Source organism: Balearica regulorum, chromosome 16 (genome assembly GCF_011004875.1).
Source record: "Balearica regulorum gibbericeps isolate bBalReg1 chromosome 16, bBalReg1.pri, whole genome shotgun sequence".
Classification (NCBI taxonomy): domain Eukaryota; kingdom Metazoa; phylum Chordata; class Aves; order Gruiformes; family Gruidae; genus Balearica; species Balearica regulorum.
The window spans coordinates 414,641-442,514 of NC_046199.1; the positions used below are offsets into that span (position 1 = coordinate 414,641).

The following is a 27,874-nucleotide window of genomic DNA, read 5'->3' on the forward strand; positions in this document are numbered from 1 at the left end:
AAGGAGCCACAACCTGCAGACACACAGCTGAATCCTACACAAGGAAGATCTGAATGTGCTAATACACGGGCAAGTCTAAAATTGTTTCTGTGACTGTTAGACCCCAGATCATCTGAACCCCTGAAGGCAACCTGGAAGAAAGGCCAGGGGCCACGTTTCCAGCCAAGGACGGTCCATCTGCTGACACGATGCACCGAACTACATTTCGGTATCTTGCTGAAGACCATGAAGGTCTTAAAATCTCCTGAAGAGGAGAAAGCAGGGTCATGTTCTGTGTCTCTGAACCTTCAATGTCCCTGGGAACTAGAACTGAGTGTAACTGCATTGAGTTATAACTAGTATTGCAATTACTCATTAGCTGCTCTGAAATACCATTAACGGGGGTTGCACAACGGATAGAAACAGATCAGTCACTGGTAGGGGAAAGGCACCATTCATTCTTCTGACAGCAGGAAGGAGGCAAATCCCTTTCGCAACCTAAAACACATACATTTGCTTTGCTATAGGAACTGACAAGAACAAAAAAAGCACAGCAACTTCAAATACCACATCTGCATAATCAGCTTCTAGCACACTGTTGTCACAAGCATATAGAAAGCAAAAGTAACGTTTAAGTCAACCCCATGGAAGGATTGTGCTCGTACATTTAAAAATAAAAATGTTTCAATCCAATTCCAGCTAGCAAAAGCTTTCCAGAACTAATCACTGCAGTTTTACAGAAAACAGAGTTTTTAGATGGAAAGCTAGTGATAGAAGGAATCAGAGGAAGAGCTTACCAAGAAATAAGCATAATGAAAAAAAATTTCCAAAATAAAAGTCCATTTTAGTAACTTTTAGCTTTACAGTATTTGTTGCTGTAGTGTTAGAAGTCAAGACCAGCACTTTAGCGGTGACACTAGTTTGAATAAGATTAGAGACAGCTCCTAATTTAGTAGGCAGTAGAAAAACTTGCTTTCTAGAGCAAAACTTCTTCCGTGTTGTAATTAATTTCACTCTAGCACTTTGAACAAGACAACAAAAGAACTCATTGTACAAATCAAAAGAACAATGCTCCTCAACAACCTAGACAAAACATTTCAATGTTGGTGAGAACAGCTCCCCTGTTATTCATACAGAGAAAGCAAACCTTTCCTCAAAGTGCTAATTTCATGTTATTTCATTACAATAAACAGAAGATGCTTTAAAACATCTTGTATTCAACGCCATCATGTAGCAATCACAAGCTGGCTTTAATGATTGCATTAAAAATGAACAGAGTTTGGATTCAATGTCTATGACATCAGCAAATGCACATGATGGGATATTTCAATAACCTCTCAATAGCAGAATACTATCTCTTACAGCACAGCACACAAAAATAAAGCAGAGATTGGGCAAGGATAAGCAAACTTTTAAAAATGTAGATTAAAAAGCTTCAAACAAATGTACTTGTGGAAGAACTTCTCCAAAATTGAATCAGTAAAAACATGGGGTTATTGAAAAGTTATACTTTCAGTAGAAAAAAGTGGCAAAAAATTCCCCATTGAGGTCTGTTGTTAACTCCTCAAACATTTTGCTGTGTTTTACTCTGGGCACAGGCAACACTGAGTAACTGTATATTTTCAATTAATCCCAGCAATGCACAGCAAGTTGTTGTACAGGGAAACTTTAATTTCTTTCCTCCATGGGTTTATGCATGTCTTGTCTCTTCTGTTTCAGCTGAACTCTGCATGTCCTGGACTGACTTACTCGACCTCTTCCATACCTTGTGAGCTTTCTGCAAATAATCTGCCAAATCCCAGACCCATCTCCACACCCCCGATGCTCTTCTGCATGGCGTGTGCTGGAGAGCAAAGCTCTTCTCTCCCTTCACAGGGGTGGGAGGCAGCGGAGGGGAAGCACTAGCTACAGATCAGATGCTAGCTTATGTCAGACTGAAACATAACGCACATTTATTTGGATAGTTTTACAAATATATCAGCATATTCCTTCCTGGGTATTTAGAGGAAATCACCTGGAAAAGGGGAGAGATTTAGGCTAACACAGAACACCTACTTCTCAAAGCAGCTGAAGAGGGTCTGCAGATCATAGTAAAAGTACAAGCACAGCTTGATTAACTGTATAGGTCACCACACCATCTGTCCATCAGCAACCGAGACCATTTAATCCACCATCTGCCCGCAAACGTTAGAAGAAGCCAAGCCTAGATTTCATTAGGGTTCATATAACTTTCAAGTAAAATTTAGGTCTCAGATTTAGGTTAATACATTTTATTTCTGTGAATAACCTAGATTCATATTGATAAAGACCCCTAAGCCACCACGCTAGCTCTCCTTTTTATCTCCATTGCAAACGGTTATCAGATTATGTGGGGGTTGTTTCAGCTTATGCCCAGGCAATCTGTTATTTGTCAGGGTTAACTGCGGTTGCTTGTAGATGAACAGTTTAAAGAAAACCAGGGCACCTGTATCTGAAAGCCAGCTGTATCAGAAAAGCTAAAAGCTTCTTCATACCACGTTAACCCAGAGTAACAAATTCCAGAAGCAAGAGGATGCTTGCTCTGTTGACTTTGCCCAGATCTGATCCTGGCAAGTTACTCAAAACTAAAAAAAAACCCCAAAACCAAAACCCACAAAACAAAACAAGAAACAACCATACCAAACAAACAAACAAAAAAAACCCCACCACAGGGGGAATTAATAAAAATTCACAATGGCATCACCCATTTTCCCCAAAGGAAAGATCTTACAGACCTTAAACATACATGTTACCTTGAAAAGTAACACATGCCAAAGCTTTCCAGAAAACAGCATCCCTAACTTGTGTGCCTGACACTGCTCAACTCAGAGGCAGTGACAGTGCTAAAAACATGCTTGTGAGCTGGGATTAAACGAAACACTTCTCCCAGTCATAAACATGGATCAACTGCAGAAAATATTTTGCAACTCCAGCTTCCAGCCAGAAGGCGGTCTAGAGGCACTGCAGGATGAACACTGAGGCTGACTGTGTTATTGCTCCGGCTGTATCCAAGGGAGAGCTCCGCAGGGGCACAGAATCACAGAATGGTTTTGGTTGGAAAAGACCTTTAAGATCATCAGGTCCAACTGTTAACCCAGCACTGCCAAGCCCACCACTAAACCATGTCCCCAAGCACATCTACACATCTTCTAAATACCTCCAGGCATGGGGACTCCACCGCTGCCCTGGGCAGCCTGTGCCAGTGATGGACAACCCTTTCAGGGAAGAAATTCTTCCCAATACCCAATCTAAACCTCCCCTGGCACAACTTGAGGCCATTTCCTCTTGTCCTATCGCTTGTTAATTGGGAGAAGAGACCGACCCCCACCTGGCTGCAACCTCCTTTCAGGGGAGTTGTAGAGAGCCATCAGGTCTCCCCTCAGCCTCCTCTTCTCCAGGCTCAACAACCCCAGTTCCCTCAGCCGTTCCTCACCAGACTTGTGCTCCAGACCCTTCACCACTTCGTTGCCCTTCTCTGGACACACTCCAGCACCTCAGTGTCCTTCCTGGAGTGAGGGGCCCAAAACTGAACACAGCACTCGAGGTGCGGCCTCACCAGTGCCAAGTACAGGGGGACGGTCACTGCCCTGGTCCTGCTGGCAACACTATGTCTGATACAAGCCAGGATGCTGTTGGCCTTCTTGGCCACCTGGGCACACTGCTGGCTCATACTCAGCTGTCAGTTCCAGAAGGAGCTGGGATGGACTTAAAGCAAATCACCTCATGGCCAAGGGCACGGAATAACCCAGGCTGAAATAATACAGGACTTAATCTACTATGTCAATGTCTTGTACTGCGGACCTCAAACTGGACTTGCCCTGTCAACAGGGTTGCCACCAGTGCTAACAGCGGGCACCCCCTTCCCTCACGCTGCTGCCCACAGTCTTGCAAGCACAGCCCAGGATGTGGTTGGCCCCACGCAAACCCAAGCTTTATCTCCATTTAAAACAGCTTTTTTTTGGACTACTATAAAAATAAAAATATCTGAATTGCAGGTCTTGCATCGCTGATGCCATGCTCTCACACTGCAAACACTACACTGTATAAGATAATATAACCCATCCCATAACCCCTCTAAATTCTGTCTTAAAACCCACTAGGTCCCTTGCAGACGTTACTGTATCAAGAGCTGATCAGAACATCAGTGCACTGTAACAGGAAACCATCTTCCACTTACCAGCCTTCATGAATCTGTGGCCAGCTTGTGCCTGTCCTTGTAAAACTGCGATCCTCCCCAAGGCTATCCCTCCCTGTGAAATTCTGGACAAATTAAACCCCCACCTCAGCCTAAGTGCTTTTAAGTCTCTCCTTACACAACAGGATTCCCCCTCCTCTGAAAGCCCTAGCAAACTTCTTCACTTCGAATTCCCCCTTCTCAAACATTGATAAGTAAAGACACACCAATTTTGCAGAGACCTAAATGTGGCAGCTGGATGTGCTTTGCCAGGTTAAAAAGCAGGAGTACTTTTTCAGACAACAGAAGAGCTCAACCTCCAAGTTTAGGTACTGTTCCTGGTGTTAGCAACGAGGCAGAAAATCCAAGGACCCAACACACCATCTATGCTCTCTGACAGATTTCAGATGGAGACTTATCCCAGCCCTTGGGGGTACTTTCCAGGTAGGATGGGGGGGGACAAGCCCGGAGTGCCCTGGGAGAGATGCTGGAGGAAGGTGAGTCTGGGACAACATTTACAGTCACAAGAGACACTGTGTTAACTTCTTGCTAAAAAAAATTATATTCTAAACGAATTACCAAGAGGGCTCCTGGAAGGAACATCTTGTCTCCTGCCCAACTGTTGCCATGGCCACCAGCTTGCTGCTGATCTAAATCAAAGCACAGAGAAGCAACAAGCACATCCTTCCCCGACCCAGTGCTCCCGAGAGTCCCTCTCCCTGCCTGTGGGGCAGCTCGGCAGCTCTTCCCACATCTCAGCCCCAGGACGGACAGGGAGCCAAGACAATGGCACCGGGACATGCCGAGCACACGTGAGTCGGTGGTTGCAGCACTGTGTTTATTTGGGGCATACACAGCTTCAGATTTGGGGTCTTCTTTAAAGAAAGGCTCAAAGAGGCTTTGGTTGTAGAGGGAAAGCGTAGAGCGAAAAGGCAGCAGCGATGCACAGCTCCGTTACAGGGACTCCTTCCTACCTTCCCACTCTGCACCAGCTCTGAAGACCATACCTGCTCACAGACAGGCAGGGCACGGGCAAACTCAGAGCTCTGCTGGGTCACTGGAGAATTTGCAGTGAAGGCTAATGCGCTCAGGCGCTGTATTTATATTCCTCCCAATCATGGCAGACAGGCCCCAATAGGCAGTGCCTGTAGTCCCTAACACTCTTACTCAAAAGCATTGCACCTATTTTTACCCATTCTCCTCCATCCAACATGGGAGCATGCTGTACCTCTGGCATAGATGGAGAAGATGCAGATGGAGACAAGATGGTACAGGGAAGTGTTTTAAACACATTATCTACCTTTGTTAAAACAGAAAAATTATTGCCTAGTACTGTTGCCACTTCTAAGGCTAGACACTAAAGTTACAATGCAATAAGATTAGTAATTTTTATACTTACAGGCTTTAAGATAACACTAAAACTCACCATGAATCAAGCTAAAGCAGTACAGTGACGTGTGCCTGCCCAGATGGGGTGTACTTTCAGTGTCTGTTATCAAGAGATGGAAAAAATACAAACTATCTTCTTAGGACTGTATTTATTACATTCCTGTTCTGCACAGGCTTGCAGAAGGTTTTCCGGAATCATCTACATCAACAGACTTTTATTAAAAGCTATCACGTGATATTGACAGCGCTACCCCCTAGCCGCACCACTGCTGTAATACAGCAGCGAGAGCCTGTCCTGTGCTAAGCAGACACTACCCACACAGCAGCCTTCTGCAGCTGAAGAGAAAGAAAAGCCGCTGGCTGCATATGAGCATGCTGAGTGGGAAGTCAGCAAGGTAATCCAGCACGGTAACTGTGCTCTACAAAACGCACCATGTCTCTTGTGCTCTGCCTAACAGAGAATGTGTCCTCCGTCTTGGACGCTTGTGGTCCTCCTCTAAAAGGATTACTCCTATAGCAACCAGAGAGACCAGGCTCATCTCCGCTCCTCCCAGGAAAGCGACCACGGCTTTGTCATGACCCAGGCCCAGCAAAGCAGGAGTGCTGTATCTGGAACAGCTTGGTGACTTCCATCTCCTCTCAACACAAATGGACAGAGCATGCAGGCTCCTGCTTTCCTAGCCAGTGAACCAGATGGGATGTGATAGAGCTGCAGCCCTTCAGCATATTGCATGTCCCAAAGAAACTGCTTTTCAAGAGACCAGCCATCCTGTGAGATGTTGCGGAGCTTCAGCAGAGCAGCCCAGGTCTGCACCTCAGAGCTCAGAACAACATGCTCTGCATAAGAGGGTGAAGGGCAATTCCTGCCAACTGGACATATTCAAGTTCTTATTGATTAAACCTTAACAGGAGTTAAAATTAAGATACAGAGGTTTTTCATCTCTCTCTCTCAGCGTTACTGATGGACCATGGGGAGTCTGCCCACAGATCCTTGTCTCCTGCATGTGTCTTACCTGACAGTCGAAGTCCTGGAAGTTGCGAGCCGCATTCTGTTAACAAAAAACAGAAGAAGAAAAAAAAAAAAGAAAGAGTTCAGCACAGTACCCCAGAACACCCCCAACAACATCATGACAGTTCCCCTCAGAGACCTCTGCTTCAGCTGCAGTCAGGACAGCAGTGAAATGCGAGAGCTCTACAAGAAAACTCCACACAAGTTCTGCCCATTACTATACGGCAAGTTTTCTGGGTGCTGTCCCAAGGCTGTCAACTAAGGAAAGTACCTGTGGACAGAGCTGAGAGCATTCCAGCAGGGACAGACGCACACAGGAAGGACCCTGACCAAAGTCAGGTTCATTATGAGGTTTGGTTTTGTCTGGTCCTGGTGCCCATTATCAATTTGAATGCAAAACTGTTGAAAGGACTATCACTGGGATCTCACATAATGAGTGCAAGGAAACAAGCTACTGCAGAGTACCTGACTGCATAACTGCTGCGTGCGTGGTACCCTTCCACAGCAATCCCAGTGACCTGTAAGCTACTGAAACCAGAGCATGTGGGAACTGGGCTCAGCAAGTCACAACTGACTTTTCCCAGAGGGTGACACCACGCGTACAGGTGAGCACAGTAAGTACAGCACGTTTGGTGTACTGCAGGTTCAAAGGTCTGCAGTAACTCATCCGTACGCTCATGTGCTTTGTAAGACTCCGGCTCTGACCACAGAGTAGGTTATGCTACTGCGTGCTGACAAACGCTGCAGAAGGCTGTGCAAATCATTTGAGACAGCATTTGAGCTTACGTGTTTTAGGTATAGCACCTTAGTGCTAAAGTTACAACTAGGACTATATATGCACAACAGAAACAGCCCAAACATTTCTTCTGGCTGAGCACTGTAATTCCTCTCCACATGTAAACAAATGGCCCTGTTTGCCTCCCCGCAAAGCTGTGCCACATTACCAACAACACAGGTTGCTACCTACGTTCTTCAGTCTGAGATCTTTACATTGAGGTATCTGCAAATCTGTTTTAAGAAACTCCCCGGTGTTAGGTATTGAACTGTGTCAATGTTTTGAATGTGGCATGGCACAAAGCACAAAATCCTCGGGGGGAAAGGAAATAAAAAGCAGCCCTCTCTTATTTCAGTTTGAGATCCTGAAGTTAGTTGAGATTTCTGACAACTCTGTCCATGCCTCTTTCCCTGCTCTGTTCAATACAGACAGTAGAGCCTTCTCACCTACCAGGTTGTAAAGAAGGTCAATTCAGTCATCCAATGCCACAGTGATTAAGGACTGTAAAAAAACCTATGAAGAAATGAAACTTCTGTACTCAGGACTGGACTTGGATGGTGCACAAAAAGGCTGATCTGAATTTGTACTGGGAAAAGCAAGATTCCCCAGGTGGGGAGCGGGGAGGAAATGACACAAAGCAAAGAATGAAGGTCTGCAGCTGCATGGCTTGTTATCAGGATATACCACCATGCACAAGCAGCATTACTGCGGCCGTGTCCTGACTCCTGGATTCTTGATTTTAACAGGCCCAAATCTGACTTTAAAACATTAATCTATTCATTGTCTTAGCTTGAGAAAGCATAAGATCAAGGCATGTTTTTCAGTCCTCTGAAGGTGTGACGGCTGCACCTCAAAGGCAAAGAGCTAGCTGGAATGACGCAATCCAGCCTAAGGGCTGTCCATTCAATCCCCAGAATTAAGCTGCTGCATTTCAGTAACTTGTCACTGAGGCTGTATTACTAGGAGTCAAAGCTGCCAGAATATGAACCAGCCAGAATAATAAAGTGTCTCTGGGTTAAGTTTTCTGTTGGGTTACAGGCAGTACTCTCTCTCTCTCTCAACTAAATGGGAGCATTTGAAGTTTATTTGCTTTCTCATTTCCATTTCCCAGGGGATTCCACTGGTTTTAGAGTTTGAGTATTGAGATACCAGAGCTCCTTTTCTCTGTACAGCAGCCTTTGTATCTGAAGAGTCCACAAGCACTCACCCATTAGCACCTTAAGAGTTTTACTGTACTATTTCTGGCTGTTAATCCATGCTGGCTCAAACTCCTACGTCTAAAGTGGGTTGGTCAGTAAAAACCTCAGTGAACTGCCATCTCAATACTTTTTGGACTCTGACACGCTGCACAGAACAGCACGTTATGGCACCACACCCATATGCTCCATAAACTGTCTAAAAAGCACAGGTGTATTATTTCAAGCTTGAAAGCATTAGTAAGGGCCAGACCTCAGACATGGTAGCTCCCTGAGGCATTTTTTTTTGTTAAAAAAAAGGGTAAAAAGGAGAGCCACTGCACACTTCTCTTCCCATGCAGTGCTGAGGATAGTTCTGGAGCCACTCGTATGTATTTTGTCCTACTGAGATAGCATATACTTCCCTGTAACTTCACAACTAAGTCAAGGAAACCAAGTATCACTTTGTGTGTGCCCTTCTGTATGCTGGTTAACGCCACTGGGCTCTTCAGGCAAGCACTCTGCATTCAAACCAGAGCTGTCCCAGCTCTGAGTCAAGTGGCTGTGTAGATGACACCATGGCAGGGATCTCATGAGACTGATGAGGCAAAACTTGACAGAGAGACTGAAAACTTATGAAGTGAAAAACACTGTTTTGGCATGCTTCAATACCTCCTACTTAGGTCAGCTCACTGAAGCAAGGGAAATCTACCCTCTTGAACTCAAATCCTAGGAGAATCACAAGCAAGAGCTGAGGCACCGCATTTAGGAAGCTTCTCTTCTGTAAAGGTTTATCTCTTATTTTGAAGTCACAAACTGTTTTCAATGCCTTTCTGTATTTTTATCTGCTGGTCTACACTGATTTTGTTCTTCCAAGACTCACTCTCCCTGGCAACATTTTAAAAAGTTGTGTTTAAGCTATGATGGCAATCTAGTAGTCAAGACTAGACTATAAGAATAGGCAGCTGGACTGCAGATTTCAGCTGAATTTTTAGATTTTAGAGAGAGTAAACATACGCTAGCACACTGCAGAAGTGAGCAAAAACTAAGAAGCATAGCCTAAAACATAGCAGAATTTCAGAGATTTCACCCATTTTGCACAATCTTCCAGAAGCACACAGTGAGTGTACAAAGTACCATATCCTTTTGGCAGCACAAGCTACTTCTTGATCACAGACTGGTTTGGGTTGGAAGGGACCTCAAAGCCCATCTAGCCATGGGCAGGGACACCCTCCACTAGCCCAGGTTGCCCAAAGCCCCATCCAACCTGGCCTTGAACACTGCCAGGGAGCCAGGGGCAGCCACAGCTTCTCTGGGCACCCTGTGCCAGGGCCTCACCACCCTCACGGGGAAGGATTTCTGCCTCACATCCCATCTCCATCTCCCCTCCTGCAGCTTCAGGCCATTCCCCTTGGCCTGTCACTCCCTGCCCTTGTCACCAGCCCCTCTCCAGCTTTCCTGGAGCCCCTGTAGGGACTGGAAGGGGTTCTAAGGTCTCCCCGGAGCCTTCTCTTCTCCAGGCTGAACAACCCCAACTCTCTCAGCCTGTCTCCATAGCAGAGGTGCTCCAGCCCTCGCATCATCTCCGTGGCCTCCTCTGGACTCGCTCCAACAGCTCCATGTCCTTCTTGTCCTGGGGACCCCCGAGCTGGACGCCGTACTGCAGGGGGGTCTCACCAGAGCAGAGCAGAGGGGTAGAATCCCCTCCCTTGACCACACTGCTGGGGATGCAGCCCAGGACATGGGTGGCTTTCTGGGCTGCCAGCGCACATTGCTGGGTCATGTTGAGCTTCTCATCCCCCAACACCCCCAAGTCCTTCTCCTCAGGGCTGCTTTCAATCCGTTCTCCACTCAGCCTGTAGTTGTGCTTGGGACTGCCCTGACCCATGTGCAGGACCTTGCCCTGGGCCTTGTTGAACTTCATGCGGTTCGCATGGGCCCACCTCTCTAGCCTGTCCAGGTCCCTCTGGATGGCATCCCTTCCCTGCAGCGTGTCAACCGCATCACACAGCTCGGTGTCATTGGCAAACTTGATGTCAGCCATTAAACAGGAAAGCATTTCATTGGGAACTGCTTCACATACCATCATTGTGGCTGTTAGGTATGGTGAGTGACCAAACCACATCGCTCATAATCACAATTTGCAGATGCAAGATTCTGGATCTTGTGGGATGGCCCAGAGTGACATAGGCACTCAGAGCAACAGTTCGTGGCAGAATCCAGTGAGGCTACGGCTTTCCCAAAGCTCAGATGGCTCTCCTCCAGCCCACAGAAGACAGAGTGAAAGCCATAAACAGCTGCTGCAATACAATGATTTTCCAAAGTTTCAGTATTGCATGAATCTGGACTGCTCTAGCCAGGCTCTGCGGATTTTAAAAGGAAATGGCTCTCCATTACTAAACCCAGGGAGACGTTTGTTTTGGGGGTCAAAACACAAAAAGAATAATTTGAGACAAAAAAATTCAAACTAAAAAGTAAAATCAAGAAAATGGGATACAATACAAGGTTTCTCTAACAAGCATGAACTTCTTAGACGTTCTACAGGTCCGACAGGTCGGAATGGTATGACATACTGTTTGGCCAGGACTCCAAACTTACCTGAACAGTGGCGGTCTGTCTTTCCCTGAGACTTGGGAAGAGTATGTGGTGGTAGATTGTCAGAGTGGGGAAGCATTTACTATTTTTCAGTACTTAAGGTACTTCAAGCTGTAAACAGATTCTGGCAATCAGGACTCTTGGCCAGACATAAAGTCAGACAGAGAACACATGTGGGAGCAAAGGAGCAGCTAGCATTACCTTATCATTCAGGAGTGGTTTGATCTCTGTCAACTGAACATCCTGCAATTCGTCCATGGTGCTGTAAGTGGAGCCAATTAACTCTCAGAGCAGCAAATGGGTGATTCTGAAACAAAGGCATATTGTTAGAAACAGTATTACAACAGATTCTAGCCAAAGAAAGCTTTACAATCTTTCATGAGAGTTGTATATGCTCAAACTGAAGCCTGAAAGAAGCCGGTTGTTGGTGCAACACAAAGCACCTGTAACTGTAGAAGGCAAACAGCCTGTGCTTGCACCAAGTGTGTCAGTTGTGTAACTCCCTACCCTGCATGCTGCCTTGCCCACTGAAAGCTGGCCCGGAAAGCTCAGGCCCTTCTACTCAATCAGTCTGGATCCACTTCCATGCATTGCTGGTACTTCAGCCAGTCTGCCTGGAAATGATTGGATCAGCAGAGTGAAAAACCGTGTTCAACATGTGGGAATGTTGACATCCCGCTGCCATGCCTGGCACACCTCAACCACAGCATCCAGCCCCTACAGACAGGGCTGTGCCTGTAACCTGCAGCCAACACTGCATTTGCACATAGGAGCAGAGGTGTGGAGACCCTGGTACCTTGTATGCAGAACATAAGACAGCCCAGAACCCAAGGCAGCCCTTGTTTTATGAGGTGGGATATAGAATGGCCCTCAGCTAGTCCTGGTCCAGTTGAACATGTGCAGGGTAAAACTGTTAACTGTGCAGCCTAAACAATCATTCTCCATCAGGTGGGGCAGAGTCATCAAAGGAAAGAAAAAAATGTAATCAACAGTTGCCATATGTAATCAAGGTTGCCATATGTCTATCGGAAATCACTGCTGCCACAGAGTCAGGGAAGAAAACTTCTAGTATAAGTACAACAGTGAGGATGGAGGAAAAATATGGCAGAGTTTACCAGGGATTAAAATTTTTTTCTAGAGGCTCTACCTGTGTTTCTAGACAGAACAATTTCTAGAGCAGGCAGTTGCAGCAATATGAAGAGGGCTCTGGCAATAGGAGATGATCATGCCTGATGGTGCAGATTATTTGGTTGTTCAGGAAAACTATACATATTACTGTAGATGAAATACAAGAAGTCATGGACATAAGTAGGGACAGGAATAGGCGTATGGTGGGCTTCCTGGGCGTTAGCTGAATGTGCTAGAAAAAGACTCTCAAATACTGTCACAAATCAAATCTTCGTCCAAGATAATATTCTGCTGCTAACCACGGGGGAAAAAAAGTGGAAAAAGAGTACTGCAACTGTGCTTCTCCAGCCACCTTAATTTCAACATACATGGGTTCCCCTCACCCCAAACGCTGTGCAAAACTGCACGTTCCTGTCACCCCCCTTTGTGCCGGGACTAACGTTGGTGCGGCTGAAGCCAGTCTGGCACAAAATGCCTTATTCCTTTGGAAATCAGCCATAGCAACTCCCCTCTCTTTTAGCTCCTTTGCTTTGGGAAACGTGAAATTATTTTTCTTTTTTAGATTGTTTTCCTGTAAAACACATCAGTTGTGAGAATTCCAAGAAAGCAGTTAATTTACAGGTAACATCACCCTTACCCCACGATGAATATTTATTCAGAAGAGCAGTAAGAGTCATTATATAATGCACTGTATGCCCCAGAGGAAGAGCTAGTTACTGTAATTGTGGTGAGGCGTTATGGAGACCAAAAAATATTTTCTACTAAGGAATTACAACTTCATATACACTGGGACTGATTAAGAGCTCAACATCTACCAGGTTCTCTCCAAAACAGCATCCCACAAGGTTACAGCCACCAAAGGAGTTTCAAACAAGCCTCACAAATCTGCAGCAGGTGACAGTACTAGAACAACCACCTTCTTATCTGGAGAGCTTATTCCTCTCTCATACTGCTTTGAAAAGACACCCGCTGGACCTGATGGCAGGCAGCAAGGTGATGCTTATTCTTGGAGTCACCCAAGAGACCAAGAAGTTGTCCGTTCTGCCCAAAGTGATTAAAAAACTGTGCACACACCAGCCACCTTTCACTGCGGGTTTTTATACACAAGGCAGTGGGAAGTTATGCTTGGTTTGTGGTTCATGAGTCTTAGGCTCACACCTAGCATTTTTGCCTAAACCAGGGTCTGCAGTGAAGCAGGGCATCTAATAAATCATTTTCTACTTTGGTCTACTGACCAAAGAACAACTCAGAGCACCAATTGCTCTGTGTTAGATTGCTCAAAGAAACTCGCTAAAGCTTTGCAAATATTCCCCCTAGTTTCCCCTGAGCTATACAAAGAGCAAGAACTCCCAAAGAGCCCTTCGATGTGTCCTGCATAAACCTGCCCGGGGACATCAGTTGTTGCTGATATGAGCATGCCAGTTCATGAAGTGTGTAAAGTCAAGAGAGAGGGAAGACAGACACATTTTGTAAATCCCATGCACTACTTTGTTAATCATTTGTTATATGAGAATAATAAAAACCTAAGTAGGTGTTCAAAGCAAGGACTATCAAATGCTTTTATCTCATCAGCCTTGATTTCATACTTGGTACCTAGATGTAACTACAGTGTACACAAACAACATAACTCTGAAATTAATCTGATGCTTATCTTCCCGGTCCACTATTGCTCCAAATACTGTGTCAGGGGAAGAGGGGGTCTCAGGGCTAAGGCAACAAACTGCTGTGTTATACCTGCACTCCGCCTTGCTCCTTTGTTAAAGCAAGCTGGGCAGCAACAAGAAAGGCTGCTGGTTTGGAAGTTGGACTCAGAATTAGGTGAAACTTCCTTGAGAGAGAAGAGACCACCTTCCTGCTCCCATGCAGCTGGGAAAACTTCTGTAGGGAAGCACGCAGGAAGAGTAAGACACATGCTCTGCAATGAGTCTGCAGCACAGCCAGCCTGGGAGAGTCTTCGGCTTGGAGCAGACTCACATAGGCTGCAGGAGCGAGAGCAGGACCTCCGAAGGGGCTGGAGGGGACCGAATGCTGAGGCAAGGTAGGCAGCCACTGAAAATTGCTGAACTGAGAGCAAAATCAGACAGAAAGATTAAACCTGCGCAGCCACAAATGGCCAGATGGTGGATTTCTTTTCCAAACCTTTTGATTCTAATCTGCTTATCCAGCAAATCTGAGGTTTTTCTGCTTTCCTAGAAACTCAAAGCTTTTTGAAGGAAAAGGTACAGAGGGTCCCCATCACTGCTTGCAAGCAGCTTTTTTTAGATTGCTGAACCAGCTCTTCCCAATCCACTTGCTTGTGAACCCTCTGGAAAACAGCTGTCACAGCCTCAGGACTTCATTTGAATCTGTTCCAAGGAGATTCTGTAGGCAGATGCACATACTTTTGTCTTCCCAAGGTCTTAGCAATCTGAATGTGATTGCCCTGGACCAAATCTGGGTAGCTTGTTATTACAGCACAAGATCTGACTCGCTCTACATGATTATTCCCCACAACTTCACCTGAGCACCCTGCCATGCTAACAGCAATGTGGCTTTTGGTTTGAAACATGGCAAAGGGGCACATTTGTCCAAAAAAGGCCACAAGAATTTCTCAAAAGAGAACACTTGTGGCAGAGAGACCTTGTAAAGCACATCTCCAAATGCAGAGGCAAAGGGAAAGGTGGGCTATTGGTGCCCTGGGCTATCCTCAGCTCCAACCATGTTAAAGGCTCCTTGTAAAAGACCTGGAGATGCATCTCCCCAGGAAACAATCAATTCTCTCCCTCCACTCTTCCTGTTATTTAAAGAAACAAACATGTCATTTCATAAGCTGAAAGCAAGTTTAAAATACCACAACAAAGCAGCATAAATATTCATAGCACACAGAAGAGCTCTGTAGAAGACAGGCTACAGGCAAAGCAAAAGGTTTGCCTGGAATGATCTGTGTATAAATCATACATTTTTCTATAAATGTCCCAGTACCACCTGCTTTGCAAGTACTCCTCTTGCCTCCATTTATATATGACTATAAATACACTCGAATACCCCAATTTAAACCATCCATCCCTTTCCAAAGGCTTCCCGAAGGCTGGAGTAGACTTTATGCTTTTTGAAACCAGTAAGACAAGAATTAAGGAAAGATGTTTGGTGAATCATTAGCACAGAGACTAGAAATCAGGGTAGGACACAGAACACTGCAAAAAGCGAAGGCAGGTGAACCCCAGCAAGAAACCATCTATCTATAAATAAAATCTGAAATATGTGCTCGCATGCTTACTCCAAGGGTGCTCTCAATTTACATAATTTCAAGATACAAAAAAAGAAGTTGTGTTCAAGTAAGTTCAGTAAGTCAAGAGCATGAGTCCTACAGGCCTGCACTCACAGAGCCAGCAGCATAAACTGCACCGCCTGTGGGTACTCAGGCTCCCGCTTCTCTTTGGCAAAGTTCTAGCAGTACGACTCCCCACAGGGTTACAAGCTGCAAGAGCTGGATCTTGAATCCAAGTCTCTGGGCACCTCCCTGAATATTCTGTTTTATTATGGAGGTGCAATCTCTCCACATTTAGGAACTCGGTGCAACAAAATCTTGTATTCAGAGGCTGAAAATTCTTGTTCGTTCATCTCTACTCATACATGAACTTGACTACAGCTTCTAATTTGTTAACACCATAGCTCATTATACTCCTGCGTCGTATGTTAATTGCATTGAGGCAAAATTACACAAGACAGTTACCCAGCTATGCTACAAAACATGGCATTAAATGTACCTAAATATACGCTCTCTTGTTTGGCAGCCCAGCAGAGGCCGGCTGAAGGAACCTCCTCTTTAGGCACTGACTACACTTACAGCGATGACACTCTGGGTTAGGTTTCCAAGAACTGCTCTCTGACACAGCTACCCGCTTCTTACAAGCTGGAAGGAAGAAATGCTGCTCCAGGGAGTGCAAAGGAAGATGGGAACAAACCCAGAATTTGCAGCCAGTGCAAGAACCTCGCTGCCTGACGAGGCTCCTCAGCCTGGTCAAGCAGGCCACAGTCTCGGCATATAGATATTAAGTAAAATAAGTTTCATTTATGGCCTTTAAGACCCTTGGGCATTCCTGTTATGTTGCTGCTCAGTCCTTTGAAAGCCTCTTGACAGCAGTGTGCTTCCTAACCACCTGCACAGGCTACTCTGTTTTCTATCCTGAAACGCTGGCTGACACAGTAAACTTCCAGCAAAACAGGCAAAGAGTCCAAATTCACTTTCAAAATATTTTTCTAGGTTACTCACTTTGTGTTCCAGCTCATGTATTTTTGGGAATGCACCACATGGCGCTCCACCTCCAAGACAAACTGCGAGCCTGCAGAGAGAAATTACGTTCTGCTTAACCAGCACAGTGCCAGCTACCGCACACGAGCGACAGCAGCTTCATAACACTGCATGCTTTTACCTCCTTTAAATCTGGGCTACACCCAGGACAGAAATGCCAGCTGCTAAATATACTAAGGAGTTGAAACAAGACCTACATTTAACAATGGTTTTGGAAGGAAAAGGTCTGTGTCCAGCTTTCCATTAATTTTGGAGAAAGAGTCCAATTCTAATTACAAGAAGCGTCACACTGCCACACATGCAATTGAACTTAGCTAGCAGGTCTTCATCCTTAGTCACCATTTGAATTGACAGGCATCAACTATAGGGCTGAAATGCAAGAAAAATGTAAAAGTCTTCAAATTGGTTTAGGTTACCTGGACCAATGCCCTTGAAAACACTGAACCTTGCTGAGCTCCCCTGTGCAGTACAGTCCAAGCAGTTTTAGAGCGGGGATATCCAGGATATAAACTGGAATGAGAAATTTCTCCTATGACAAAGATGCAAATTATTGTCTCTGAAAGAGCCTTTTCTGATCACGGTATCTCTTTCAAATAGCTTTGCAGGACTGCCCTTAATGCGCTGTTCTCCCCACTGCAAATGAAATAAGCAGTGGCTATTATTATCAATTATGTTATTCACATCATTTGTCCACGTCCCTTTCTTGCCTAGTGGCACCACTCTAAAGCAATGATCCAGCGTCGGCAGCTCCCACAGCCCAAACTAAACTACAGAGCCCTTTTAACCAGTTTTATAGTGAAGGACATGGTCAAATGGATCTGTTCAAAGATGCTTTCCCCTCTACTGAGCCACCCGCTTTCACAACCCCGGTAGTTCAGGAGGTCCCACCCAGGTAAGGGTGAGGGCTCTCACAGGCTTCAGATGGACATTTGCCCCAACGGAAACATTCATGGCTTCTCCAGCAGCACCGTCTACCCTTGCTGCATTCACCGCTTCTCCCCATGCCAACTCCTCTATCCATCCCCTGCCAATGCCTTCAAGCTCTCACCCACCGTGGCAGAGCGTGTAGCTGAACTCAATTGCTCTCCACACCCCCCCCCCCCGATATGGCACACAGCGAGCAGGGAAATCGGTCTCTTCAGCAGCAGCTTACTCTTAAGCAGCTTATGATTAAGTCTGGCTGCTTTCCACCAGATCCTTTGGTTCCCTTTGCAGTTTTATTTTCAAGGTTGTCTCTGCTTTGTTTCAACTATGCCTCCTACTAATTGACTGTGCGTTTTTACATTTTAAGTGAAAAAAAAATAATCAAATGTGAATATGTATCCCATTGAGCAAAATAAAGTGTTCCAGAGCAAGATGGATTGAAAATCTGTTTAAATGAGATTTTAACAATGATTTTTATCATCAAGCAGCATATTTCAATTTACTGGAATTTAACGCTGATTTTGCATTTTATTTATCTTATTGAAAAAGTTGCATTTTCACTGGCTACCAACCATTAAATTGCACTGATAAATATAGACTTTACACCCAACTGAGCCTTCTTGCTGTGGGGGGGGAACCACCATTTAAGTTATGGTATAGCTAAACAAGCAGTTAGTCAGACCTCAGTTTTCCTATTTTGCAATGCAGTTGTGACTGATCTTTTTTAACTCATTTGTGTGAAGTGCTGTTGGGATGGAAGAAAAATATTCAGATCAAATGCGTAAGAAAAGTTTGCAGAGTCACTTTCATTTTAAAAATAAAACTACCTTAAACTTGTAGACATCTAAATCACTTCTACTCTTGTCTTCACAGAGCAAATCCAAACTTGTCTTCTTACTTCATTTAAACTTGAATATATGGAATTTGGCCATCAGAAAACAGTATACTTACAGCCAAAAGCTGATCAAACATTTCAACATCTCCAATTCCAAGTTATCCACCAGACATGAGACAGACCTTTTAAGTTTTATCACAGCAAATACATATTGTTTAGTATTAAACAATTATGCCTACTGAATATAAGAATACAGATGTACACAGAAGACAGATTTTACTCTCAGGATGCACTTTCACTATTTTAATCTGCTCTGACTGCAGACCACTTGCAAAAGGGACGTTCACAGGATTGATGTGAATGTTGAGAATGCACATAGATTGTATGAAAAACAAATTGCTAAAATTAGATTTTTACTATATGCTTTCCCCCCTTCTTCCTCATTAATTAAATGCATCTTTCCCTTACCCATGTAGCACTGCTCCTTGGAGCTTCCCAGAACAAGCTCTTTCAGTTTGGCTTATTGCCCATTCTGCATCATCTGAAGGACAATCTCTTCTCAAGTATCAGTGTTATTACTCCAAAACCATCACAACTGCAGTACTGCTGTCACTTCCATCATTTCCAGACTGTGAATTAATTTCCAAGCAGAAAGCATCCTTGTGCATGTCAGGCCAAATTCTCTGCCCCTTCTCAGGCCAGCACAGGAGAGTCAACTCAAATTAACACAGTTAAAACCAGTAACGGATATGGGGCAACTCAGAATCAATTCAGGATGTAATTTCATTATTCATTTAATATAATTGTGGGTTGCTGCCAAAAGGGAGCTCCTGTCCTCCCTCCCTCCGCCAGCCAGAAATTCCTTCCTCTCCTTTCCTTGCACCAGGTTGATGATTACACAGTAATGCGGCAAGTCAGATCTGCTTACTGCCTCAACTGTTTTTTCCAGGACTAGTTTTCACTTGGATCAGTGAACTGACTGAGGAAAAGGCTCCTTCAGCTCCTTGAGTATCACCTTTTTTCTAAATCTGTCAAGTATAAAGACCTTGCTTTGAGATTTGATTGTAACAAACTGGGGTTTTGGGCAGTGTTAGCTCTTCAGTTGAATCATGGAGCGGATAAAGTACGCGTTCATGACACTGCCAGATGATATGCAGGGGCCTGCACTTAGATTCAAGATAGGCTAAATCTAGTCAATTTAGATAAAGCGTATACAGAATATAAAACAGAACTCAGTTTGCTAATCTGAGTTGCCTTGTTGTAGAGTATGGTTTCAGGATACAGAGAAACTCAAGTTTCACGTCACAGCCCCCACAAAGGAACATCAGATCCTCCAGCTCTCTCCTGTGCCCTGCTCCTCCGTCCTCTTACAGCCGTGACCCAAACCCTGCCCTAAGCGGTGCCTGGCATGCCCAACCGTGAGCAGACTTAGTGCTGACTTTTTGCCAGGCCAGCTTTCTGCTGTTTTAGTGAACTGAGTGAGCCTATCGGACAATCACATGAACATCAGGACTGGCTCATGTAATCAGGACCAGACAGGTAATGAGCTCTGGAGTCAGCTCCAAATCCTGCAGTCTAAGTTGAAGATCATGTACAACATACAGAGTAGGCAAAAAAACAGATAAAGTAGTTAACTCACTGCAGTCTTCATGGTGTTCCATGGGTCCAAGTAACCAGGGTTATAAATTAACATACAGTACGCATCAGCATGGGCATTCATGTTATAAGTTTCTGAAATGGATAGAAGTCCTTTGATAAAACAGGTAATAATGTCTTATTTCAGAGAGGGCGGAAACAGATGCGGGATGCAGCAACTGACCACGTCTTCTTCCAGCCACTGCGAGCATCCTCCCTTATGAGCAACGGGAGCAGCTCGTAAACACCTGCATGAATACAACAGAGACATAGGATGGAAAATGCCTACTGCTCCAGCGGTAGATCGAGACTGCTCAGTGTGCCCGAAGCTATCGCCTCCCTGCAAGGTACATCTGCCCAGGGACGGAGACGTTAACTCCAGAGAGTTTACTGGGATGACTTGTGTCAGACCCTGCCCTTCCCTCAAGTGACACTGGGCACACAAGGGCTCCAAGTGACCTGTTTCTCAGGAGGAAACTGAAGCAGGGCCCATTGCAGTTGCTCTTTTAGGAAGCATTATCCTGTGGAATAAGTTACACTGGAATGAGCCTTTGAAGGATACGAGTGGAAGATCTGCTTTTCAACAGAAAACACAGTACAATTAGGCTAAATGCTGTAATGTGACAGAAAGCCAGCAAATCTGGCTCATAGACACTCAATTTCAAGAAAAGAAACTATACAAAAAATGAGGCAACTTGCCATACAAAATTAGAAAAAAAAAATAGAAAAAGCAACAAAAAAGAAGGAATCCTACAAGGAGCCTGGAGACTGTTAAAAATGCTGCATGGGAAGCCCAGGTAATTTGTGTGCCACTATGAAGCATAAAGACAGAGCCACCTTAACTACAAACCCTGCATGGCTCAATAGGAAGTTTAAGGAGGCTATCCTGGGAACGGCTGGAATTCAAAAGAACTGGGAACTTCGTCCAGATGAGCCAGAATAGAAAATCCCATAAAGCACGGCCAAGCACACGTCAGTGGCAAGCCAAGACAACTAAAAGAAGGAAAGAATTTGAATGGTCCCTTGGCAAAGGATCCTCAAACTGATAGTTTGTGTTACTTGTTTACTTGCTATGTTACTCAAACATGTCACAACCAGGAAGCCAGGGACAGAGCGGACGAGATCACCCAACCGCCACCACGACCAAGGGGCACTGTGGAGTGGCACAGCCATCGCAGGCACCCAGCGAATCCTTGGCGTCAGCCATCACTTCCAAAGCTGCCAGGCAAGTCCCACACCACAAACACACGTGTTTCCTGGTGCAGACAGAGCACAGGAGTTGGATGATCCACAGAAACATCCGGTGGTTCAGCACTTGTGAAAATGTTTGAAAGATAAAACTCAGTGAAAAGTTATATTTAAAACCACATCTTTATTTTTGCTGTATTTATAAAACTTGGGGGTAGTGGATGTTTTTCCTAAAGCACAGGTTTTAAAACATCTGCTGTTTTAGTGAGTTGAAGCAGCTCACCTTGTGATCACAGGAGCAATAGAGCCAATGCAATGATGGGAGTGAGGAGAAATGAGAGGGGGATACAACCCACCATTCAGAAGAACTATTAATAGAGCTCAAATATTCAAGGTTTTGGAGGTAAATTATTTCAGGAGATTCAAAAAAATGCTTTGACACATTCAGGAGAACAGATCCATAAACAGACACTAGATGGGGAAAAAAAAACCAAAACCAAAAACGGATATATCCTCCAGTATCCATAGCCCAGCCTTTGTGGATCCTAGGAGAGCAATGGTGAAAAGCAGCAGAAAGCTGCCCAGTGCCCAGCCTCTCCCTGAACAGCTTCCCACACTGCCGCTGTTGGAGACCTGGATGACCAGATGCACCGCTGGGCAGGCCAAACAGCATCCCTTCTTAATCTAACACACCTTACATGAAGCCCTTACCACACATTTCTCTACATGCTTAAACAAGCAAGTAGCAGAGAAGCTCCTCGGCACAGTCCAGGGCCCTCAGCCTGCAAGGAAACTACAGAATTACACCAAAGTCTAATGCTAATTCCTCGAGTAAGAAGTACTACGAAGAAGTTTCTCAGCGGTCTGTTCACAGCTTCTGCAGGTGAAGCTGGCACGGCAGAGACATTGCAAGGCTTCCATTTACGGAATCTGAATGCAATTGCAGAACAGTGTAGGCTGGAAGGGATCTCTGCAGGTCATCTAGCACAGCCTCCTACTCCAAGCAGGAGTAATTTCAAAGCTGGATGCAGTTGCTCAGGGCCTCACAGATTTGAAAAATCTCTAAGGATGTAGATTCCAGCATTACACACTGCTCTCATCACAAAAATTGTTTTCTTTTATCCAATGGGAATTTGCCTTGCTGCAAGTGGAAGGTAGATGTATAAACAATGAGATTTTTAACCTGAAAATATCACAGACCAGAATAAAAAGAAAAATGGAAACCCAGAAGTAGTGACTGTGACAGCCACGCATCAGATCTATTTAAAAATTCCCTTTTTAAAACTGTTTAATAATGAATAAGGAATCAAGTCAGATGTTTCACATTAAAGGCATAGATGGAGCAGAAATTCATCTCCTGGTAGATTTTTCAGGGCAGATGTTAATATGTCAAAATAACAGGTTTAATAATAAATTGATCCCATCCCTGAAAAATATTAAACACCTTCCAGAATAACACATGATCTGTGTAGTGCAAGATCCAGTCTGATACAGTTCAGGAGCGAATGCCTAGGAAACTGCAAAAGGAGAGCACCCAGTGATACTTCCCCTTTGCTCGTACATCCACACGTACTTCAGACGAGCGTCAGTCTCTCTCAGGTGCTGTAGAAGCTTCTTCCCCAGTACTCTGAAACGCTGTTGTTTTTTCCAGACACAAAGGTTATTTATTCTCAGGCTTTGTGTTGCAGAAAAACTGGTAAGGCAGCCTTACCCATGAAATCTATAGTTTGGTGCCTCTCTCCTTCCCTGATAGTCACAAAAATTATGAACATCTTTACCTATTATACACAGAATACTCTTTCATCCCAACATGACAAAACAAGTATTCAATATAAAGTAACACACTTTGGAGGCTAAATCTAAGACTCTTTCCGACTGCCCATTTCAACAGCTCTGAGCAGCCACAGCTTTCCAGAAGTTGGCATATGTTGTGCAGAGAAGGACCTTCCCAATGCTAAGGCCTTAGCAAACGGCGAGCATTAGAACACCAGCCCTGGCCCTACAAAAGCCTGCTGATAATACCTTCTATAAAGACATGCTAGCCTGAGAACACTCACCTGGAGAAAAATTATCAGTATTTTACCTGATTTTAGTATTTCCTTTCTGTAATGTTACATGCATATTTCTCCCCTATTAACCTTTAAGCAGAATTTAGTTTAAAGGCACTGCTGATCTCAGAAATAAAATGAGAGCCCTAGTTAGTTCTGGATTGAATTTATTCACTCCAACATCACTTTTTTCCCCTCCCTCTCCAAGCTTCACCGCCTAATCCTTTTGGAAAATGGCAGATAAATATACCTACCCCATGTCCAGTATTGCAATGTTACAGCCATGAATTCTAAAGAAACCCTCAAAAGAGATTTAAAATGTTCTGAAGAAGGGTAGTCATACCATAAGATGTAATTAAGACAGGTGAACTCTGGTACTAACAGGTGCCAAACCCAATTGTAAAGAATATCATATTAGTTTAAGCCACCATCATGGAGCCAAAGTGTAGATTCTCTTTTGAGCCTCCTCCACAGCAATTTACGCTGAGTTTTAGCTGACTGGTAGAGAGGTCTAAGAGCATTCACAGAGCATAACACAACTGGTTATCTGTTAAGCCCCAGTAATCCAATTACTCCGGATCATACCTAATACTTTAAAAGTAAACTGGTACCAACCCACCTTGCCACTGAATATTCCCTCAGCATCTCCAGAGCCTGATTCAGTCTCAGGCAGAGCCATACCCTGCTCAGAAGCGAGCGGTCCCCAGGCCAACGTCAGCCTCTCCAAGGGAGCCAGGTCCCACGCTCCCACTGCAGCTCAGCACATGGTACAGCGGTTACAGTGGAGGGTTATCTGGACAACACCAACAGACCCCACCGCTCCTCTCCCTCCTCTTTCAACCTCCGAATACCTCAAAAGATTTGCAGATTGAGGTAATATCTTTTATTTAGCTAGCTGGAAATAATGACCGGTTTTTGTGACCAGAAGCCCTTCTCCAGGTCAGGAGCAGATGTTAAACTGAAATACAACTTAAACTTATAGACTGTTCAGGTGAATTGTGCTTTAAGTAAGTGATATCTCTTTTTACAATTAAGTAAAGAAATGTTTAGCAAGGTGCTCTGAATCAGCCTAAAATGGCAAGAAATTAATTCTGTCAATGAGTATGTGAACACAACAAACCACAGGTAATAAACCACAGCTAAACAGCACTTGTACATTGGAACCCCGTCCATGAATCCAAAACCTTCTCCTTCGGTCTGCCCTTTTTGAAATCCTAAGGAGCAATCCCAAAATGACACTGCTGCCACTGGCTGGTACTTTATTGTTGTATTATCTCTGTAGTAGCTAAAGCTGGAACTACCTACCACAACTGTAAGAACACACCACCATCCCAACTCACTGTCAGACAAGGAGGAAACATTAGCTCTTGTTGTCACAGAAGCTTTAATACTCAAACAACCACCCCAAAATACCAGCCAGGAGGCTAGGCTGTATGTTTTGACTGTATTTGATTTTACTGGGTGTTTCCACCAAAACACTTTGTCGAGAGGTTGCACTGACTTTGCCCAATCAAAAATGGTAAGAGGGGCTGTTTCAGCCTGCCAGGCTTTATTCAAAGCCTACTCCAAGACTGGAAAGGATTTCTCTTATGAACAGAGCTCTAGAGCTAAGCTTTCAAAGCCCTATGAACAGTGTTCTGATGAAGTGCTAACTGCAGAATAAATCAGCCTAAATCCAGGGAACTGTTCCAAGAGATTAAAACCTCAACACCAAAGAGAAAGGAAGAGGTCCTGCTCCCACTTTATAAATATCTCACTTTGTTTTGAGCCCACTACTTTCATTTGGTGGTCTTAGTCTTTTTATCGAAGAGACAGCGAATAATCAGTTTGTATAATGCTCCATGCTGTTAAGACTTTATATGCTTCTACCATATCCTCTTCAAAGATAAAAAGATATCTCAAAAAGATGAGACTGAGTGTTTTGATCTATTTATCATTCTTTACAAGGAACTAATTTCCCACCTTTGATCATTCTTGTCAACCTTTTCAGCATCTCTCCCCGTTTCACTGTGACAAGACCAGTACTCATGCAGCATTCACAACATGGGTGCACTATGGGTTTACACAGCAGTACGTTTCCTAGTTTGATCACTATTATTTTTCCACAAGCATCTAACCTTCAATTTGATTTTCCAACCACTGAGATAACATTTTGATAGAACTGCCTATTATAACCCCCAAGTTTCATCTATGACTGGAAAGCCAATTCAGAGCTCATCACTGCATACATACAGTGGGGGCTGTTCTCTGGGTCCGTTACTTCACTACACTGAATTTAAAATGCTATTTCATCACTCAGTGTCACAGGATTTTTCCATGTTTCCTCATAGTTAACTCTTCTATTTACTATCATAAATTTATTTTTTAATCAACAAACATTGTCACCTCTCTTCCACTTATTTTTCTAACTTTGACTTCTCTGTGCTTTTGGCCTCCACATCATACTCTGTCAATGGCTAACACTGTGAAAACACTGTATAAAATAAATTTTTCTTGTGTCCGATTTACAGGTAAATCTTTATTGGATGTACCAACAGTCCTCACACTCTCAGAAATGCCGGTTATTCTTTACTCACCTTCTGTGCCAGGTATGCTTTCATAAAGTTTTATTACTTTCTTTTGTCCTCCAACTGGCTCCTTTCCAAGGTGCAAAATCCTAAACTGTTTAACGTCTCCTCCTCTTTCTTCTTATTCCACGCCTTTGCTCTCTCTTGTCACCTTTGCTCTCTCTTGCCTAGTTCTCTTCTACTCGAAGAATTTGCCAGAATAATTATGCTGTCAATGAGCTCCTGCATTGATTATGTCTAAGATTTTACTCTATAGGACCACTTTTCATGCTTCCTCAGGGAAATATAACAGTTTCTCTTTAGCAATGTGCCTTAATACTGCCACATACCTTCATAAATGTGCAGGCAGCCTTCTACTTAATGCCCTGCTTCTCCCACCACTCCCAGAATTGGGAATTTTGTTAAAACCAATTTTTTATTACATCATTTTAAATCTAAGCTGCACATATTCTTCCCCCTTGACCTCAAAGTGACTCCAAATTTTAATTTTTTTTTTTTTAATTTAGCCCTTTTCTGTACATTTTCTGAATCTGTGTATGAGCGACACTAGGTTAGTACCTGGTAGCTGCAAACAAAGAGGAAAGTGTCCATTCACCACAGCAGTGGAGAAGTCGTATGCTCTACTTGCTCAAGAGCTTCAATCAGAAGAGGGATGCGGTGGGAATCACTACAGGCTCAGGTGTTCATTTCTTTTCAAAACAATGTGTTGATCTGATTTAGTTTCAGTAGTTCATCCTAATCTATTTTTTGGCTGTACTCTTGGTTTTCTTGGACCCTTCAGGTAGTGCTTATGTTGATATCATTTGATACCGCAAAGTTAGAAGAGATCAGTTACACTCCCCTGCCTAGCACAGGATAATGAATTTCCCTATATAATTCCTTCACCAAGCCACGCATGCTGGGATTGAGCCCTGCCATTCCTCCTGAGATCTTTCGAGTCAGCACTGAATAACTTTCTGTTTAATGAAGGGAATAACACTTTCCATTGCAGCCTGATACACTGGCACCTGATACACTCCTCCTGTTAAATATTCACCTCAGGTAGTGTTTAAATGGTTTGGTTTTCCTTCAAATGAAGCTGTAATCAGGAGAAACAGGAAAAGAGATTAGAGCTCCAAGGCCACCTCCCCTGGAATAACTCTGCAGCCAGTCTGGAGTAAAACAGACTTTCCCCTCATCACCTGCCCTAACAGATTGAGAGCTGTTTTCTACCTTTTATTACCCATTCACCAGTAATAAAACTTGTTGCTCTTTAGCCACCACACGAGAAAGCACAGTTGCTCAACAAGCTCCTTACTAGGTCAGTGGTGATGGCGATCACCAAACTATGTTAATACAGGTGCTCACAGGAAGAGGCAGCAGCTGTCACTTTTGAGATGTGACTGCTCATCCCTTAAAAGTGATGAGTACACAGGTATGCCAGTAAAAAAGGATGGAACTTTCTAACAGCTGCACAGAATCACTGCAGTCCTTGTCTATTTGGCCAGACAAGAGAAAGAGATCCCTCTCCGGCTGCAGCTGCACTCAGGAGCTTGGAGACAGCAGAGCTCAGACCAGCCCCTGGGAGCACAGCACCTCCACTCCCCACACCCTGCCCTTCCCTGTAGCTTTTCTTCACAAGGCCAAGAGTGCAGAACAAGTCCCTTGATTTACAGAAGGGTGAGTGCCAGTCTTGAAAGCTAAGGCCCCAGACTACAAAAAGCAATTTGGAGTCACTGCTGCTAGGAAGACCTGGGGTTCCCTTAAAAATGCAAAAGAAAATTTGAGTCTAGTGATTTATGACAGGATAAAAATACTTCAGACTTCGCTAAAGGAAATGTTTCAAGATCAGGATTTAAACTGTGAGCCTTTCCTTATTGAAAGCTTTGACAATACCTAGACTGTATTTGCTTAAATCATTTTTGGGCCAGCAAGGTGACTGATGATGGCTTCTATATAGCAGTTCATTCTAACATGGAGACACGATAAAAATAGCAGCATAAATGCCATGTTTACCATGAATCCACAGCCCAGAATGACGTTTGAAGGCTAGCGATCTCAGAAAACATTAATACATCACATCAAAGAAATCAAACTACAGAAAAGCAAGATACCCGCATTACAACACTTATCAGCTCAGGCAATTAAAGCTTAGGTCATGAATT

General features: G+C 44.1%; 1 protein-coding gene across 4 annotated transcripts in view; it reads right to left on the minus strand.

Moving 5' to 3' along the window:
• The window catches only part of NDRG3 (NDRG family member 3), a 62,256-nt gene that overhangs the window by 24,123 nt on the left and 10,259 nt on the right, over positions 1 to 27,874 (minus strand). For 2 of the 4 annotated variants that reach the window (XM_075768266.1, XM_075768264.1), the window contains exons 2-3: positions 11,316 to 11,421; positions 6,574 to 6,609 (exon numbers count right to left, since the gene is read on the minus strand). In XM_075768266.1, coding sequence (XP_075624381.1) covers positions 6,574 to 6,609; positions 11,316 to 11,372 — 93 coding nt within the window. In that variant the 5' untranslated portion in view covers positions 11,373 to 11,421. The remainder of the gene's footprint in view (positions 1 to 6,573; positions 6,610 to 11,315; positions 11,422 to 27,874) is intronic. The other 2 variants (XM_075768268.1, XM_075768265.1) reach the window with 1 other exon arrangement.